This window comes from Portunus trituberculatus, chromosome 17 (genome assembly GCF_017591435.1).
Source record: "Portunus trituberculatus isolate SZX2019 chromosome 17, ASM1759143v1, whole genome shotgun sequence".
Lineage (NCBI taxonomy): Eukaryota > Metazoa > Arthropoda > Malacostraca > Decapoda > Portunidae > Portunus > Portunus trituberculatus.
The window spans coordinates 7,697,501-7,717,500 of NC_059271.1; the positions used below are offsets into that span (position 1 = coordinate 7,697,501).

A 20,000-nucleotide genomic window follows, 5' to 3' on the forward strand; every position below is an offset into this window, starting at 1 on the left:
ATCCATTCAGGAACTCTGTGCAGAGTTTTTGATGATTTTGTTATCTTTGGCTGTGCAATTATCTAGTAGTAGTGTTCATACTCATGATACTTAGCTTGTTGTAGAAGTGTGGAGAGATAGTCCTATATGGTTGCATTAATAGACTATGATTCAGAGAAGTTGAGGCTGTTAAGTGTGGTACTTTTGGCAATGACAACAGCCATTCCAGATTAACAGTCAGGCAGTTGTTTGATTATTTAAATATACAGAAAAAATTATATAGTTGTAAAATATTGTCAATTGCAGTAATGGTAACAATTTAAAGTGCATTGCATGGAGGATTGAGTGTTGATGTAATAATTTGATTGTGGTTTGTTAATGACCTGACAGGAAGACACACGACCCAGAGGGTTTGACAGAGGCCTCGAAGCAGAAAGGATTATTGGAGCAACAGATTCCAGTGGAGAGTTGATGTTCCTCATGAAGTGGTGAGTGTGTGCATATGTACATAGGAGTGGTGAATGTAGATCATGAGACAGGGCAACGCAACCTTGACGTGTCACCAGTGTTTCAGTGAAGCCAATCCGTGCAAGCATTAAAGACACATGAGCAGACAAAGTAATAGCACTTTGAGGTGCAGTGCTGACTTTGATGCTGTTATAGTCTGCTGAAAATTTCATGGTGTCTAAACATTCTAACATTTGTCTCTGCTCTATTATATTATGTAATGTAATCTGATATTTTGATTTCTGTGGTGTCTTCAAATGTTAATTCAGAACTAGGTTTCAAGCAGCATTACTTATGCACACACATGCACACACAGTAGGTCCAAAACTATATCTCTGTACCACCACCACCATCATCATCTAACGCGACCTCCCTTTCCTGTTCTCCCTGCAGGCGCGGCACTGATGAGGCTGACTTGGTCCCCGCCAGACAGGCCAATGTGCGCTGCCCTCAGGTGGTCATCAAATTTTACGAAGAGCGCCTCACCTGGCACTCTTCCACAAATGACGAGGAAGAAGGCAACCATGAAGCAGACTAGGTCCCCTATCCTCCCCTCCACACCCAGAGTATTTGCATAAAAACAACATTCTTGTGGGGCTGCGATGGTTGCTGCACCAACCACCATAAACACCAATTCATAGGGATAAAGGGCATACAACTCTCCTTCCCCCTTTCCTTTCCTTTCCTTTCCTCTCTCTCTCTCTCTCTCTCTCTCTCTCTCTCTCTCTCTCTCTCTCTCTCTCTCTCTCTCTCTCTCTCTCTCTCTCTCTCTCTCTCTCTCTCTCTCTCTCTCTCCTGCTTTTATTGTGACGAGTATCTCAAGACCAGAACATTAAGAGTGTCTTATTTTTAGGTAACCTTCATACCTTCCTTCCTCTTTTTTTTCTTCCTCCTTCTCCTCCTCCTCCTCTTCCTCTTCCTCTTCATAATTACACACTTGTAATTATTGTCATGATTGTACTTGTGAGACAAACTGTGCTATAGTTTCTAAGTCCCTGGGGAAAATTTTTGTATGAACATTATTGGATCAAAGTTGAGGGGGTTGGCAGCAGTTAACTGAAGGTGCAGCTACTGTTTACCATCAGGGTGGTGTGATGCCACCCGCACCCCAACCCTGCCCTCCCTCCTGGCCCCTCAGGCTTTCCACAGACAAGCTTGTTTTTTCTTTCTTTTTTTTTTTTTACCCAATCTCACATTTGTAAAGCTGTTCATGTGGGCCCCCTAACTGTCGTGTACAAGTCTATTTTTCATAGGAATACTTTCTAAGTGAAGTGCATCAGTCATACAGACTACTTTCTTTATCAGTTGTCTTATGAATCTGTTTGTCTACAAAGAGATTCCACAGTAGTGTTTAATTTTATACATGCTTTCTTTCATCTTACAAAAATAAAATAATGATTATTACTCGCACTCTTACTGTCATGCATTAATGTTTATTAGAAGTATAACAAGAGACATCCATCAAAGCTTTTCTACAAGATTGATTGATATAAGGTAATTTGTGGTAGCTCTTATTTATGCCAATGCATATTCTTTGCTCAAACATGTCAGTGTCAGTAGTGTGCCTTGTACAGAGGAGCTGGAATGATATGAATTGATAAGCAAGATACGTAGTAACTTTGTAAGTGCACTTCTTGCCTGCCTATGTTGGAGTTGTTTTCCACTGAAACAAAACGCTAATTGAAATCATAAATGAGCACGGAAAAGATTGTTTTTCCAGTACACCAAATGTAATAATGCATCAAAATGACCCTTATTTATCACAAATCACATTAATTATATAAATTGAAACCTTGGAACACACAGTTTATTACTGTATGGGAACACCAACATCAACTTGCTGGTTCAGTTTGGTCAGACCCATAATACTGAAGTAACAAGCTAAGCTTACTTTAAATCAAGGAGCTCTTAAATCATAGAAATCCAAAAACGATGTATGATTATTTATTGAATGGTGCTTCACAGAGGACGTCCATCAAATACTTAACTAAAACTATACACCTGATTCTTCATTTAATCTTTTGATTTTGATAAGTAAGGAATTACTGAAGGGATTCACATGTAGGCCTGATGGCTTCTTGTGGTTTTTTTTTTTTTTTTTTTTTTTTTTTTTTTTTTTTCTTGCAGATAGTACTGTAAATGTTGATGGACTAAATGCCACGGTGCATAGATTTTATTTATTTATTTATTTATTTATTTAATTTTATTTTTTATTTATTTTTATTTTTTTTTTTATTTATTTATTTATTTATTTTTTTTTTTTTTTACATAGGGAAGAGGGCCAGCCAAGGGCAAAAAAAAGAAAGTTAGAAAAAAGCCCACTTGAGCGCTGGCTCTCCAAAGAGTACAAAAAGTGCCAAAACCGTCAGCCAGAATTAGGGGAGCAAATGCCTTGATACCTCCCTCTTAAAAGAAGACAAGTTGTAGGAATTCGGAAATACAGATGCAGGGAGGGAGTTCCAGAGTTTACCAGTGAAAGGGATGAATGATTGAGCGTACTGGTTAACTCTTGCATTAGAGAGTTGGACAGAATAGGGATGAGAGGAAGAAGAAAGCCTTGTGCAGCGTGGCCGCAGGAGGAGGGGAGGCATGCAGTTAGCAAGATCAGTAGAACAGTTACCATGAAAATAGCGATAAAATATAGAAAGGGATGCAACATTTCGGCGGTGAGAAAGAGACTGAAGACAGTTAGTCAGAGGAGGGAGTTGATGAGACGAAGAGCTTTCGATTCCACCCTATCAAGCAAAGCTGTGTGACTGGAACCCCCAAACATGCGAAGAGTACTCCATACAGGGACGGATAAGGCCCTTATACAGAGTAAGCAGTTGGAGGGGCGAGAAAAACTGGCGGAGACGCCTCAGAACACCTAATTTCATAGAAGCTGTTTTAGCAAGAGATGAGATGTGAAGTTTCCAGTTAAGATTATGAGCAAAGGACAGACCGAGGATATTCATTGTGGAAGAGGGAGACAGTTGAGTGTCATTGAAGAAGAGGGGATAGTTGTCTGGAAGGTTGTGTCGAGTTGATAGATGGAGGAATTGAGTTTTTGAGGCATTGAAAACTACTAGATTTTCTCTGCCCCAATCGGAAATTTTAGAAAGATTGGAAGTAAGGCGTTCCATGGCGTCCCAGTGTGATCTGTTAATTTCCTGAAGGGTTGGACGTCTCTGAAAGAACGTGGAAAGATGTAGGGTGGTATCATCAGCGTAGGAGTGGATAGGGTAAGAAGTTTGGTTAAGAAGGTCATTAACCCCTTCAATAAGGTGACGCCTATGTAAGCATCATGAAGCCCCAGTAGCATATACGGTGACGCCTATGTAGGCGTCATATTTCTTTTCTGAGCTTTCTTCAGTTCAGTTGTCCCGTATAGTGTGTTGGATACCAACTACACACGCCGTATGCTGTCCTTGAAATCCTAGTGCTCCTCTCCACCAATCACTAAAGATAAGCTACATGCATCCCGCCTTGTGTCTAAAATTACCCAATGGCATAGACTGTTCCCATCTCTCTCTCTCTCTCTCTCTCTCTCTCTCTCTCTCTCTCTCTCTCTCTCTCTCTCTCTCTCTCTCTCTCTCCCTCCTCCCCTCTCCTCTCGAAGATAAGTTACATGCGTCCCGCCTTGTAACATTCGAGAAAAAACACACACCCACACACACACACACAAATACAAAAACAACAAATTTTCTAATCTCTCTCTCTCTCTCTCTCTCTCTCTCTCTCTCTCTCTCTCTCTCTCCTCCTTCATTTCCTCTCCTTCCTCCTCCCCATCTTTCTCTCGAAAGATAAGCTACATGCGTCCCGCTTGTCTAAAATATTAGCTAATGTCTCTCTCTCTCTCTCCGAAGAGAGAAGCGTCCACTTTCCTCTTCGAAGGCGATATAGTGACTAAAAAATAGCAGCATAACACACAAAGACGACAAGTATGACAAGCTTGCACGAGTTTCCCGCGCTCGGGCGCGCGGCACTATCACCCGTATATCATACAGGCGGGCTTTTTTAACATCCGGCGCGAAGGGGTTAATGAATAATAGAAAGAGAGTGGGTGACAGGACAGAACCCTGAGGAACACCTCTATTAATAGGTTTAGGAGAAGAACAGTAGCCGTCTACCACAGCAGCAATAGAGCGGTCGGAAAGGAAACAGGAGATAAAGTTGCAGAGAGAAGGATAGAAGCCGTAAGAGGGCAGTTTTGAAATCAAAGCTTTATGCCAGACTCTATCAATAGCTTTTGATATGTCTAACGCAACAGCAAAAGTTTCACCGAAATCTCTAAAAGAGGATGACCAAGACTCAGTAAGGAAAGCCAAAAGATCACCAGTAGAGCGACCTTGACGGAAGCCATACTGGCGATCAGACAGAAGATTGTGAAGTGACAGATGTTTGAGAATCTTCCTATTCAGGATAGATTAAAAAACTTTAGACAAGCAAGAGATTAAAGCTATAGGACGGTAGTTTGAGGGGTTAGAACGGTCACCTTTTTTAGGAACAGGCTGAATGTAGGCGAACTACACAGGTTGTGTTCACATATTCTTGTCTAATATAATAGTCTATTCCACTACTAACAATATATGCCAAAGAGCAGTGTGTATAGCTAGCTTTAGTAAGAATATTTCAAGAAAGAATAAAAGTAGCTCACAAGAGAGATACAAAACTAAGCTGGCTGGATATGGTGAAACAATTCACATGAGGAAAGCACTGCCATGATGGTGCCTTAAAGTACCAGACTGGTATTGAAGAGTCCTCGGTTTGTCTTCAGTCCCCAATTACATAGAATGAGATGCTAAAACAGTTTGCAATTTAGTATAACTTGAGAGAAGTTGTTTTGGGCATCTTGTTGCAGTTACTCATTCATCTTGATGAAAATCTAAGATCAGCATCTAGTGGTTTTTAAATACTTGTAACTGTTCTTGATTCATGGTACCAAAATAACGTTTGATGAAATTTGAGTAGTTAGCCATGAAACCCATCTACATTTTCATCAGTGTTTGAGGAGGGAAAAAGCTGTCAACTACAACAATAGTTTCAGTAAATAGCTTTCAATTACAATAACCTTGCAATTAAGTCCTCATGAAGCCTTAACATAAGATAAACTGATAGAGTTCAATTCAACATTAAATAGAAATGAGGACTACTGGAAACATGAGAAATTTCTTTTAGAGCTGGGTGTGTGTCTAGAATAACTCCTAAAACTTGACATTTCAGCAAAATTGGCTGACCTGCATACAGAAGAATAAGAAAAGAGGGAAGCTGCAAGAGGCCACCAGGCCTACACGTGGCAGCCGCTGTATAATTAAAGCTACCTAATTCCATCTATCATCCCCATCCATGACTACATGACCACTGAGACCATTCCACTCATCAACCACTCTGTGTCCTGTCTACATTAGGCATGTCATGAGGCACAACTATATTTTACAACATAAGCTGGATAATATTCATCCCTGTCATACTTGACAAAGATAGAAGCATTGGTTTCTTTATCACAGGTAGTGTCATACCTCCTCCCAGTAGATGCATTTGTTGGTGGAAAGCTCATGTTGGCTTGGCCTACTGTTGTCTTTCCAACCAACACTAGCACCACTAGCATAACTTTTTTGCCTGTCTTATTTCTCTTGCCATATGTGTAAGCCAACTTGGCCAAATTAGTGAAGTATGTTCCTTGGCCATACAAGTGGCCTACATTGGTGCCATACAGCCTCCAGTCAAAGTTTTCTGCACAGATATGGTTGACAGCCTCGTGGCTGGTGCCGTGGAAGAGATACTGTTCATTGATGGTTGTGGTGTCCCCATCATTAAGAGAGATCAGGAAACGCTTCTTATTTTGGTACACCTTCCACAAGTGGTCATTCTGAATTCGGTGTATGCTAGCAATCTTGAGTCCTGCCAGGGTCTGCTCCAGTAGACCCTCTACAAATATGAATTCTGAGCTCAGAGGAACTAATGGAAGCTTCAGGTATTTCTTTTCAGTGGGTTGGGTCAAGAACAGATCATCAAACTTGACACTCGTTTTACAAAGTAGAGTATAAGCCGGCCTCCTACGCACTCTTCGTGTTCTCCCAGTGGTTTTGTTGGTTTGCGTCATTTCCTCGCCATTAATAGAGTAAGAATGTTCATTGATATGAATAGTAACAAATTTATTGTTATCTGCTCGTAGAATGTACTCCAATTGATCACTAAGAGCCACATGGTAACATTTTTTGTGAACACCCTCAAGATAAGGTTCCCAGCAGCCATCATCATCCTGCCAGTACCAAACCCAACGAGTGGCAACATGAACTCTGGAAGTCAAATCAGAGACAGTGGAGAGCCTTCTTATTTCATGCATTGAAGAAGTTCCATTCAGCTTGAAGGTTTCCAAGTCAACAGACCATGAGGTTTCTTTGGAAAGGAGATCAGCAAGTCTTTGTAAATTTGTGCTATTACCAATGTCAGTCTGAATAGGAATGAGATCCACTTGTTCCTCAGATGGATGACTGTACATCAGTTCCAAGTAGTCACTCTGCTTGCATGACATTTCTATCCATACATTGTTGCTCTTCACCTGCCACAGGTAATTTTTTGTGGAGTGTATTCTGGAGCAATGTGTCCTTGAACACTTCCCTAGGACACTAAACACACAGATTTGTAGCTCCTCCAGTATGAATGTCTTGCCTAGAGAATCATCCAACATCACCTCTTGCCACATTAGAAGAGTGTCAATGAGCTTCCTATTGTGCATTGAGTCAAAAGAGTGGTCACAGTTGCAGAATTTTTTTCTGCATGTGTTTTTGGCCCAGTAGAAGCAAACATGAAGCCGCCTGCATGGCTCAGTCACACAGCCATGCCCATTATACTGAGGACATATACGCAGTCCTTTATTCCGCTGTCCAATTTGGCATGGTAAGATGTTCCAGTGGTCTTTTCTCTCCTTTTTATCAGCTGCTGGGATCACATAGTTGTTAGCACGGTGGATCCCATTCTGGGTAACAGGCTCAAGAGATTCAAGATCAACTTGATATTGTGAGCTGTTGTAAGATGAACTTTGGAATGTGGGTGGAATTACTATTGTGCTTGTGGTAGATGGTTGAGTGTTCTGTTGTATTCTGTTTGATGAATGAGTGTTTTGTTGTCTTGAGATACTGAAGTTTGCTCCAGTAGGTTCATATTGTATTGTGCTGGTATGCCTTCCATTGTGCTGTCTTTGGGGATTGTTGGATCTGGACCTTGGCTTCCTCCTATTTCGTGGCTTTCGCTGATAATAATGTGATAATTCCTCCTGCTCCTGCTCCTGCTCCTGCTCCTGGTCAGACTGTGAGTTACCCATTACACCTGTAAAGACAGAGGTCACATAACAGCACATTACTTCACATGAAGCCACATTAGACTTTACTGGCCAACACATCTGTGGAACCATATTCTGAAACGCAGGTGCTAGCTATATATATATATAAAGAAAAAAAAAAATTATACCCAGGTATAGTACCATAGCTAGTAGCTTCTACTACGTTCAAAACGCTCTACCGTAGTTGTTCTAGTGCCTGATTGATAAAACTACATTAATATTGCACTCAATAATCATGGGAAACCGTGATCCCTATGAGAAAAAAAAAAGTTATAGAGTAATTAAAGCGTTTCTGAATACGGGCCCATGAAGTTTTATGTAATCAATGATAATCTTTAGTAATATTTCAGTTTTTCTTTTATTGATAATTCAAGAGATTAAAAATAATAGTTTTCCTTTCACTATTTTCCGGTCGTTCTTAGAATATATATATATATATATATATATATATATATATATATATATATATATATATATATAATATTATACAGCACTTTTCACTGACATTTATTCATCATTAATTTACTCAATTATCTTATTATTCTAATTTCATGCATTCATTAACAGAGTTGGGCACTTCCGTACCTCGGTCCGCACCTCCGCTCCTCCGTACCCCGTACCTGCGGAGTGCGGACCACCAAACGAGGTGCGGAGGTCCGAAGTGCTGAAAATTTTTCAAAAGTGGGGAAAGACGAATTTTAAGTCCGTACCTCCGCACCTGAGACAGGTACAGAAAAGCGAAATTTTGAATCCGTACTTCCTCACCTGAGATTTTCAAGGAAAAATATAAATAAAGACGACAGTCCGCACTCAGTAGCATTACTTTCAGCCGTTTTTGGCGATCTGTGCTATCAAGCATATTTTCCCGCCATTTGAGTGATGTCACTCATTCAGTTCTAAGCATGCTCCTCTCTCTCTCTCTGATGATGATGATAATGATGATGACGATGATAATAATAATAATATTACAATGACTTCCAGTTACTGCTAACCGTACATACATTACAATGATTACAAGTAAACATAATCCCCATTTCGTTATATATATATATATATATATATATATATATATATATATATATATATATATATATATATATATATGGAGTTCTGATGTATTATTGACCTGTAGTTTGTTTTATTTTTGAGGTGCGGACTAGATTCTTCGGGGGCGCTTTAATAGTTTTGGGTACGGTACCGGAGGAGTGAAGGTGCGGTATCGGACCGAGGGAAGTTAACGTTTTGTGTTCGCGCGCGTGCACACACACACACACACACACACACACACACACACACACATTTCAGTTCATTGTTTCAATGTCCCCCCCCCCTTGTACATTTTCAGTGTAATTTTTTTTACATTGCCAAATTAATAAACAGTATATTATTATTATTATTATTATTATTACACACACACACACACACACAGTAAGCGGCGAGGCAAATGGGCAAGTCTCTTAATGTGTGGCCCCTGTTCACCTAGTAGTAAATAGGTACGGGATGTATGTAACTCGAGGGGTTGTGGCCTCGCTTTCCCGGTGTGTTGTGTGTTGATGTGGTTTCAGTCCTACCCGAAGATCGGTCTATGAGCTCTGAGCTCGCTCCGTAATGGGGAAGACTGGCTGGGTGACCAGTAGGCAACCGAGGTGAATTACACACACACCGCGTAGTGTAGTGGTTAGCACGCTCGACTCACAATCGAGAGGGCCGGGTTCGAATCCCGGTAAGCGGCGATGCAAATGGGCAAGTCTCTTAATGTGTGGCCCCTGTTCACCTAGCAGTAAATAGGTACGGGATGTAACTCGAGGGGTTGTGGCCTCGCTTTCCCGGTGTGTGGAGTGTGTTGATGTGGTCTCCGTCCTACCCGAAGATCGGTCTATGAGCTCTGAGCTCGCTCCGTAATGGGGAAGACTGGCTGGGTGACCAGCAGGCGACCGAGGTGAATTATATACACACACACACACACACACACACACACCGCATTGACCGGTACCACCTTAGCGCGGTGCCCACTATGGTGCGAGCCATAAATAAATAAATAAATAAATAAGTAAATTCTAGGTTAAGTTAGATCCATAGTTAGGTTAAGCATTTCATTGTTTTAATGTCTCCCCCCCCCCTGTACATTTTCAGTGTAAATTTTTTTGTTGCACTGCCAAATTAATAAACCGTATATTATTATTATTATTATTATTATTATTATTATTATTACACCTGTGATATATATAATTGGCGTGTTGGTCGCGACTGTCCCTTCTTTTACCAAGTATAACGGGTTTTTTAATATCGGAAAAAATGCATGTTAAAGGCGTCTGCCATGAGGGGAAACGGTGGCAGTTCGGCCGGTTCACACGGCTGAAAATTGCCTAGCGACTGGAGAAACCAGCCGCAAAACAAGACCAATATGTTGGTCTTGTTCAGTCGATTTGCAACTTTATTTACGTTGTGACGTCACGGAGTAAGCTTTGAAAATGTGATGTCGATGAAAAGATGTTGGTGAGGGGAAAAGAACACAACTGGGACCCCAGAAATTAATTATACGGAAAAAAAAAAAAAAAACTTGCCCAAATCGTCGTTTTGACTCTCCAGGAACTGTTTCCCTCAATGTAGAGTGTTGTCGTTTAATTTGATCGCATCTTAATATTTCTTTCCTTCTACTTATCCAGGGACGTATTCACAGGCATTTTCTTTTCTGTTGACTTTTCTGGTACACCAAAAGAAGAGCAACCACCGCTTCAGATGATTGATCTAATATCCTTTTCAGTATACTATTGAGTGTCAGTCATTAAATTAACATTTTGTTTTATGTCAGATTGCTGGGGGTTCGGGTAGATGGTCTTGTAATTCAAGGGGTTCTTAACGAGAAAAAGGTTAAGAACTAGCCTACTGCTCTAGATATAGAGACTGTCGGCTGATCGAATTAATGACGCCTTGTAGGCACTCCCAAAAAACTTTCAACATTCCACTGATGCTGAGTCGACCTTGACTACCTTGCCCGCCAACATATGACAATACAATTTTGTAGCATACAACTTAGCTGGAGTAGGAACAGTTATGTCGATCAGTATAATGACTTACCGGTCAGATAGCAACGCTATACGATCATCTACCACGTCAGTAGCTCCTTTTGTGATGCAGCAGGAAGATATGACAAAGTAATGCCTGGAGGAAATGTGCTGCTGCAGCTATGACTGTCTGTTGTGGCGCTATCGAAACCTAACAGACCCCAGAGACTGTCTGAGAGTAATCTATTGGCTACCTATCAATGCTTCCCTCATATTTCATACCTACATTCTCGTATCCATATCAACCTTTTCTTTGTTTTTGCTTTTCAATGGGCTGAAAGGAATCATACGGCTAACATAATGTGTGGCTGGTGATGATGAAAGAAAATACTTACAATTGTGTAGCTGTTGGTAACACTCTAGTCTTCAGTCCCGTCTGAGTCACGTTCATGTATTTGGTTCAGCAGATTCGTCGATGCAGTGCTGCCACATGCAGGATAATTACCTTGTTTTAGGGTAATTAGAGCGCTATCACGGTAAAATTATTTAATCACCTTACATATTATGATAATGTTTCTTGCTTGTACGTATATATATAAATTATCTTTAATAAATAGATTTTTAACAGTAATTTTAAAGCAAACAGAATAATGTAGAGTGTTTTTGGGATAAGGTTCGCAACTCGGTCTGACAGTGACAGCACTGCGTCAAAATGTGTGTGTAATTCACCTCGGTCGCCTACTGGTCACCCAGTCTTCCCCATTACGGAGCGAGCTCAGAGCTCATAGACCGATCTTCGGGTAGGACTGAGACCACAACACACTGCACACACCGGGAAAGCGAGGCCACAACCCCTCGAGTTACATCCCGTACCAATTTACTGCTATGTGAACAGGGACCACACATTAAGAGGCTTGCCCATTTGCCTCGCCGCTTTCCAGGACTCGAACCCGGACCCTCTCGATTGCGAGTCGAGCGTGCTAACCACTACACTACGCGGTGTGTGTGTATGTGTGTGTGTGTGTGTTATTTACCACGGTCGTTTGCTGGTCACCCAGCCAGCCTTTCCCTTGCGGAAAGAGTTCATGCAGAGCACATATTGACTGATCTTCGGGTAGGACTGAGACCACATCATACACCACACACATCGGGAAAGCGACGCCACAACTCCTCGACTTACATCCCGTAAGTGAACAGAGGCTACACAATATGAGGCTCTCCCATTTGCCTGTCCGCACTCAGGACTCGAACTCGAGCCCTCTTGGTTGTGACCCGAGCGTGCTTACCACTACACTACATGGTATGTGTGTGTGTGTGTGTGTGCGTTGAGGAATGCAATCCTTTCATCATAGTTATCAAGCTTTCCTTTATGTGTGCGGATGTAAATCAGCAGATTTGTACAGCGTACGATTCAAGAACTATTTCAGACTAAGCGATACAGTGACATGCCATCTGAAGGTTGCAACGCACCAAAAAACAATCGGGATTGGATCTTTTGCGTATCAAACCCTGAATGTGCGCCGCTGCTTAATATAACAGTTGGCCTCTAATACTCCGAGAATTTGTGCCTGCCTGCGTGTCGTGACATTGTATTGAACGGTGATTTGTGTACGGCTGTGTGCATATGGACATAGAGATAACCGTGTTTTCCTCTGCCTGCTATGTGTGACCGACTGACCGGCGGCCTTGCAGGTGAGTCAGCTGGCAGAACAGCAGCCGTAGGTAAATTCCTCCTAGACAGGCAGACACATATATGTAATCCCCCACAGGGCACGCAACGGTGTGATGTGTCCATACATATGCTGCCTGGTAGTGCCTTCTGGTAAAGGTACTATGTTTTAATGTTTTTAACATACGCGCGCTCATAGTCCTCTTGAAAGCGAACCATTTTAGCCAAAAGCATCAGCCCTTGCCATGAAGTCACTGCATCCCTCATCTTCCCACCGCTGATCCACAACGCTTGGAGTTAACCCTCAGCGTGCCTTGGGGATCGTTGCATGGGGAACAGACGTACGTACGCAGCAACTTTTTTCACCTCACCGTAACGTATTGCGGAATAACGTCTTGTGATAATAGGGAGAGTATAGAACAGACGTACGCAGCAACTTTTTTTTCCCGCATTAATCACTGGGGGCATACGCCAGGGGGCGCGTCGCCTCGCCTACCCTATGGCGCCACTCCAGGCGGTTACGCCTCGCGAGTCTCCATGCAGGCTCACTTCCCATGCCAAGTAACTCCCAGCAAGAGGCATCGATTTGCTGCAGCCATGACTTATGTGGACGTCCCCGTGGCCTCCTCCATGCTGGGTTATCTATCCTTTTTGGAGACAACCCGATATGCAGGATCGGCTTCCGGGTAGCGTGCCACATGCCCATATAGTCGCAGTTGGCGTTGACGGACTATGCTGATAATTAATTGGCCTCGAATCAGTCTTACGGAACAATCGCTGATTTGCCGACAGATGCTCCACAATGACTTTGGCCTACATCTCTGCCTAGTACCCAGTCCAGTGTTGAAAAGTGATGGAGCAAGCACGCATCCCTACCTCACTCCCGTATTCACAGGGAAGAAGCTGGACACGCCCCCTCCACACTTCACAACACTCATAGTCCCGGAGTAGAGGCCAGTTCAAGACCAATAATTCTTGCAGGAATCCCACTGAGACGCAGTGCATCTCTCGATGCACTGAATCAAACCCTTCTTGAGATCGACATAGGGCTGCAAACATCCCTTATTGAAACTCACGTCGGCGCTCCACCTGTACGCGAAGCGCTAGTATCTGGTCAGTTGTTGACTTACCGGGCATGAACCCAGATTGTTCAGGTCTGGTATTTCACCAGGTGACTGCGGATACGCATCAACAGCAAATGGGCAAGCACTTTGCCTGGTACGCAGAACAGTGTTATACTGCGGTAGTTGTAGTCCTTTCCCCTTCCAGATAGGGATGACCAACCCCTTTTTCCTGTCAGGGGGAATGGTACCTGAATGCCATGCAGTCAAGACGGATCATGGCCTCCCCCCCGCTTTGATCAGCTCCGCAATAGTGTTACAGATGCCAGCTGCCTTTGCACTTCTCAACTTTGCCACAGCCTCTTTGACATCGTCAGTGGAGGGTGCAGTTTCGTCAATGGGTGGATGCAACATCTGTAACCCTGCAGTTTGGAGCTGTCCGCTTGGAGGATCCACTGTGAACAGGTGTTCAAAGTACTCAACCCAACGAGCCATCTGCCCATTTGCCTCCGATACGATCGAAGCAGCCATCTGCTGCTCGGATAGCGCTCGCCTGGCGGCCTGAGATTAGAATTGAAGCGGAGTTTCTTCAGGGCTCGATAGGCAGGTCGGATGTCATTAGTATTTAAATGATTATACATACATCAACTTAAAATAATTATTTTGCATGCCTTCAACGTTGCAAATTTTAAAATAACGGTCTGAACACCAATACTCTCAGTAGCCTCGCTTGTGCCCCCACTGAGAAATGTGCTGCCCGGGGCATTTGTCCCGCTTGCCCCCTTATTACTATGCCACGGTTACCATACAAAATGTAAATAAAATAATATAATATTACTGAAAGAGGAGATGGGAAAGAATTACTTTTTTAATATTTGAGCTAGTTTGTATTGCATATCAACATCTTGAACCCTATCTATTTTTCTCTTTCTCAGACAGGTGATGAAACTCATCAAATGTCATCTTGGCAAGATCCTGCAATGATGCAGAGGATGGGTGCACTGGAAGTTATTAGTCTCTCTCTCTCTCTCTCTCTCTCTCTCTGCCAGGGGGTTGAGCCGTTGTGAAGGCAGCGCATCACTACTAACACTAATTTTGTAAACACTGCAGCCAGCTGACAGCAGTCTGAGAGTGCGGTACCTGCGGGTGTGTGGCTGTGTATCCCGTGAGTATTTCATTGACACACCTCTGAACAACACTGTTTTATAGTGTGCCGGCTCCTCGGTGTTCCTGTTTATCTACTGAGCTGTAGTGTCACTGTCGCCCGGCTCTGCCTTCACACGTCACTATCACAGTAAAAAAGTACCTACTGGGTCGCTCATTCCAGCCAGGCTCGTCACAGGGGACATGTCCATGATGTCATGTAGATGCTCTTGTGGATTATTCATAGGAAATATGTGGGACACTCACTGCTTACTTATCCAGCAACGAAGTATATGGGATATCTATTTCATTTGAAGGTTCCATGATATTGATGTGCAAGAGAGTACAGCTCTCCATGGAAAGGTTCGAAGCATTGCGAGGGAGACTACAGACCGATATACTTCTTGTTGAAGATATGACACAAGTTTTAGAATTCATACATTTTATGTTACAATTTACATACACATTAGGCTGCAAAAATAGCCAGGTCACAATTGCCCTTAGGGCCTTATTCATTCATCTTGTGTTTTTTTGTGTCTCAATAGTGATGGCTTAAAGTACAGTAAAAACATTGAAACATTGAAACATTTATTTATAGCAATTAGCTATATAAACATACAAATATGTATTTGCTTTCATGTAAAAATATATACTGTAGGTACATATATAGCTAAAGCTAGCCTATATAAAGCATAGCTTTTTAGGCATGAAAAAATATCCTTAAAAATATTAAACAATCTGGCTGGGGCAACAATATCTATTACTGTAATGATGACATTATTATAACTATATATAATATCCTAGTATTAGATTCATATATTACACAAAAGATAATTAAGATTCGTTTATTACTTAAGACAATAAAAAGAATGGATGACTATTCATAGGAGGTGTACAATTTGTTCATGTATACAGACATACAGACATTCCAATTTTACATATAAATACAATATATGAGCAGACATACACATGTTAAGATATATATACTAACTAATAATTTCATATACATAATTCATTTGTAGGATAGTTTAGCTTTACAAACATGTTGGATCTCAGCTAGTATTTGGGAGTTAGTTAATATGTCATTATGATATTGTGTTTCAATCGGCTTTTGAATGTGTTGAGGGAAGGAGCGTCTTGAATTTCTTTGGGAATAGTATTCCAAGTTACAGGACCCAAATAAGTTGTTGAATGTTGAAATTTTGATAAACGATGAATAGGAAAGCTAAGGTTGTTGCGGTGACGGGTACTATAATTATGAGATGGGAGGAGGTCACGCATTTCATTCTTATTCTTATACATAAGTTTAGCTATTTCCATTTTTGTTATATCATCCAGTTTCAAGATTTTTGTTTCTTTGAATAGTGAATTAGTATGTGCTAAATAATCACTGTTAGTAATAATTCTTACTATTTTTTGAGTAATAATCTTAAAGGGTTAGATAGGTGGTGTATGTTGTACACCAAATGGGATTACAGTAAGTAAGTAGTGGATAAATGTGTGCATAGTATATTAATTTTAGTACATTAGAAGGCATGATATCTTTTATTTGATATAGTAAAGCAATGTGTCTTGATATTTTTGTGTAAGTTTATGTATGTGATGTTTAAATAATAATGAATCATCATAATCGACACCAAGAAATCGTATTCTATTTGTTTTAGAAATAATTTCATTGTTGATTTTTAAATTTATTAAATGAGGTGTTTTGTAGTAGTGAATAACATAAAGTAGGTTTTTCAGTATTAATTGTTAATCTGTTGCATAGACACCACTGGTAAAGTTTTTAAGTTCATGATTCGCATTCACTACAAGTTCATTTTGGTTTGGACCTGTTAAGTAAAGCGTCATGTCATCGGCAAACAAGATGCTTTTAGTTTCAGAGAAAAGATCAGAAATGTCATTGATATATATCAGAAATAAAATTGGACCTAGAACGCTTCCTTGAGGTACACCAAGGTTTACAGGGGTAGTAGGTGATTTTTCACCACTAAACACAACATAGTGATGTCTGTCTGTTAGGTAATCCTTAAACCAAGAAAGTAATGTGCCCCTGATTCCATAGTGATGCATTTTGTTAATAAGGATCTTATGATTAACTGTGTCAAAAGCTTTAGCAAAATCTATAAAGATGGATAATACATGGAATTTTTTTGTCAATTGCAGAAAGTATATCATTAGAAAATGCGTTTAAGGCTTTAAATGTACTGCAGTAACGTCTAAACCCATATTGTGAAGAATTCAATATATTTTTGGTTTCAAGATAATCAATTAAATAAACCTTCATTAACGTTTCAAATATTTTAGAGAAAATGTTAAGTTGTGATATTGGTCTATAGTTTTTAATGTCGTTATCGGGGCCAGACTTGTGGATAGGAGTAATTTTTGCAGTCTTCAATAGTGATGGAAACGTTCCAGTTCCAGCTCACGACCATAATTCGTTCCTAAATCCTGTTCGTCACCCGATTTGTTCGTCCCCTGAATCAATTTTTCCCATAAGAATGTATTGAAATACCATTAATCCATTCCAGACCAAAAAAGAAAAATACTTTTGTCCATAAAACCCATTCAAAATAGACCTTTAATGTATGCATGACATGAACAAAATAATTATAGAAAGCCTAAATTGTTATACTTACCTAAATTCTATCATAATGATAATAAAATTAATAAAAAGAAAAGGTTATTTACTTGAGAGACTGGACATTGATGGCATGATGGAATGGAGGGGAGGAGGATGGGGAGGAAGACAGACAAGGTCCGAGAAGACAGTCATGAGAGAGAACTTTGGATGTGCGCAGCGTGCCAGAGCTACACAACAGCTGTGTAGTGTCACAAATCAGTGCCGCTATGTGGGGCCCCATTATAGTGAACATCGGCGTGGGAAACATGGAAAGATTGTAAGACTTCGTCTCTGCCTTTGGAAGACCCTTGCCTGCTGGGGATTGACTTCCTCACGCATGTGGGAGCAAGTTTGGACTTTCAAGATGGGAAGTTAAAGGTACATGGCCAGGAAGTTCCTTTGATCCTCGGAGGTGATACTCAGTGTGAGAGGAGTGGGCAGTAGGGCGGTGTTCCTTGCCAGATGAGCGAGGAAACAGCTGCGATGGATGTGCCACAATCTGCAGTACCTGGACATGGCCAGGATGATGATGACAGCAACGCTGAGAGCCACCAGAGCAGCGAGGATAACGCCGAGGAAGCTACAGTAGAGCGCGCCGGTAACATCACCATGCCCAGAAAAAACAGGAGAAAATCGTGGTGGCACGGAGATTATGTTATGTAATATTTTTCGTATGTTCCTGTTTCTATTTTCTTTTGTGCTTATGTTTTGTTTTGTTGTTGTGTGATAGCTAGGTTGGCTATCACATGAATGGCTCGCCTGCCAGCGAGCTGTTTAACCGCATTCGTCCCCCGAAATATCGTTTGTCCCCTGGGTCGATATATTGACAAATTTTTTGGTCGTCTCCCGAATTGTTCGTCCCTAGAGACTTTCGTCAAGCGAGGTTTTACTGTATAGTGATATCTAGTTTGTATATATATATATATATATATATATATATATATATATATATATATATATATATATATATATATATATTTGTTGCTGAACTATAGTCAGTAATGGAATCATCACCAGTATTAACAAGTGGTTATAAAAAAAGAAAAAAAGTTAAGTCTTACACCATACTCTCACTTAAGGATAAAACTATCTTTTTCTGGTAGTTTTTTACTTGTTTTGAATGAATGTGCACTTCATTTCCATTGCAAATCAATATTTCCTATATTACCCCCTTCCCTCCAAAGACACATTCTATCCCCTCAGAAAGTACTGTATTGCAATGAAAAAAAAAAAAAAAATGAAAAAGATTAATACAAAACAGACTGAAATGTATCAGAACAAATATAGGGGACCCTCACAATTTGATAGGGTTAGGGTGGTTTTTCATCAGTCGAATCAGCGTTTATTCGAATCGTGAAGCAATTTTTCCCACAGCATACTTAAGAATTAGGGGTGATAAGGACCAACTTCCAGCCTAGACCCCCAAAAATATCACTATAATCTCTAAAATACACTAACTTAACCAAATCAGTACTATTAAAGGCTTCTTTTATATCTAACTTTTTTTATTAAACACATTAGGGTGCTGTACAGTAGGGATCGACCAATTATCGGCTGGGCCAATTATTGTCAACGATATTAAGCCTTTTGACGCACATCGGCATAGGCCTTTTTTTTTAATTCGATGGCCGATAACATAAATTTAAACTGGGTTATTTTGGCTCTGATGCAGCTGCGCCTCTCTGTCTCCAGCATTGTCCCACCCAGAGCACCATCTGATTGGTTACAAGCAGAGCCATGGTAACAGGCAATCAGCAGTGAAAGCTGTACATGTACAGTGCTTACACACATGGTGGAGAACAAGGAACATACAAAAAGAAAGTTGTGGTGTTGGTTAAAGTTTGGAGGACAGCAGCATTGCTGCCATCTGTTGGTAGTGAGCAATTTTATAGAAAATATTTTTATGAGTAACTTATGAAGATTTCTCTCATGCACCCACCTCCTATTCTTTCCCTCTATTTTCTTGTGTTAATATAAACATATATATATATATATATATATATATATATATATATATATATATATATATATATATATATATATATATATATATATATATATATATATATATATATAAATGTTTTATTTGCCTTATAAGTTTATATATATGAGGAAAAGTATTGGTGCTAATACTGACCCCTGCAGCACTCCGCTTTCTACTGCTCTCCTCTTGGACTTCATATCTTTAACTATCGTCCTTATTTCTCTCCCCCTCAAATAATTTTCTATCCATCTCAATGTGCTTCCTTTAAGCCACCCTTCTCCTCTAACTTCTATAGTAATCTTGCATGTGGCACTTTGTCAAACGCCTTTTTTAAATCCAAATAAATACAGTCAACCCATCCCTCTCTGTCTTGTATTTTATCAACTATTCTAGAATAGAAACTCAATAAATTAGTTACACACGACCGTCTTTTTCTAAAACCAAATTGGCTATTTGATATTAATTTGTTGTCTTCAAGGAACTCGATCCATTGTTTCTTTATTATTCTTTCACACATCGTGTGTGTGTGTGTGTGTGTGTGTGTGTGTGTGTGTGTGTGTGTGTGTGTGTGTGTGTATTTACCTAGTTGTATTTACCTAGTTGTAGTTTTACAGGGCCTGGGCTTTATGCTCGTGTGGTCCCGTCTCCATATCTACACTTATCCAATTTTTCTTTAAAACTATGTACACTCTTTGCTGACACCACTTC

The 20,000-nt window shown here is 40.6% G+C and overlaps 3 protein-coding genes across 6 annotated transcripts in view; 2 read left to right on the top strand and 1 right to left on the bottom strand.

Annotated features, from left to right (window-relative positions):
- LOC123504935 (chromobox protein homolog 1-like) overlaps window positions 1–1,890 on the top strand; it is a 22,858-nt gene extending 20,968 nt beyond the window's left edge. For all 3 annotated transcript variants that reach the window (XM_045255887.1, XM_045255889.1, XM_045255888.1), the window contains 2 exons: window positions 370–467; window positions 880–1,890. In XM_045255887.1, the coding sequence (XP_045111822.1) occupies window positions 370–467; window positions 880–1,024 (243 nt within the window). In that variant the 3' untranslated portion in view covers window positions 1,025–1,890. The remainder of the gene's footprint in view (window positions 1–369; window positions 468–879) is intronic.
- Window positions 1,891–4,866: 2,976 nt separating this feature from the next.
- LOC123504930 (protein mono-ADP-ribosyltransferase PARP12-like) lies at window positions 4,867–11,270 on the bottom strand. 2 transcript variants are annotated; one of them, XM_045255879.1, is made up of 2 exons: window positions 11,208–11,270; window positions 4,867–7,794 (listed from the first exon to the last, which is right to left on the bottom strand). In XM_045255879.1, the coding sequence occupies exon 2, from the start codon at window positions 7,787–7,789 to the stop codon at window positions 5,879–5,881; it is 1,911 nt and encodes a 636-aa protein (XP_045111814.1). In that variant the 5' UTR covers window positions 7,790–7,794; window positions 11,208–11,270; the 3' UTR covers window positions 4,867–5,878. The 2 variants fall into 2 exon arrangements, with proteins under 2 accessions (XP_045111814.1, XP_045111813.1); XM_045255878.1 differs by lacking the exon at window positions 11,208–11,270 and adding an exon at window positions 10,886–11,049.
- Window positions 11,271–14,554: 3,284 nt separating this feature from the next.
- The window catches only part of LOC123504852 (oxidoreductase HTATIP2-like), a 20,661-nt gene continuing 15,215 nt past the window's right edge, over window positions 14,555–20,000 (top strand). The window contains exon 1 of the mRNA XM_045255752.1: window positions 14,555–14,707. The gene's annotated coding sequence lies outside the window, so the exon portion shown is untranslated. The remainder of the gene's footprint in view (window positions 14,708–20,000) is intronic.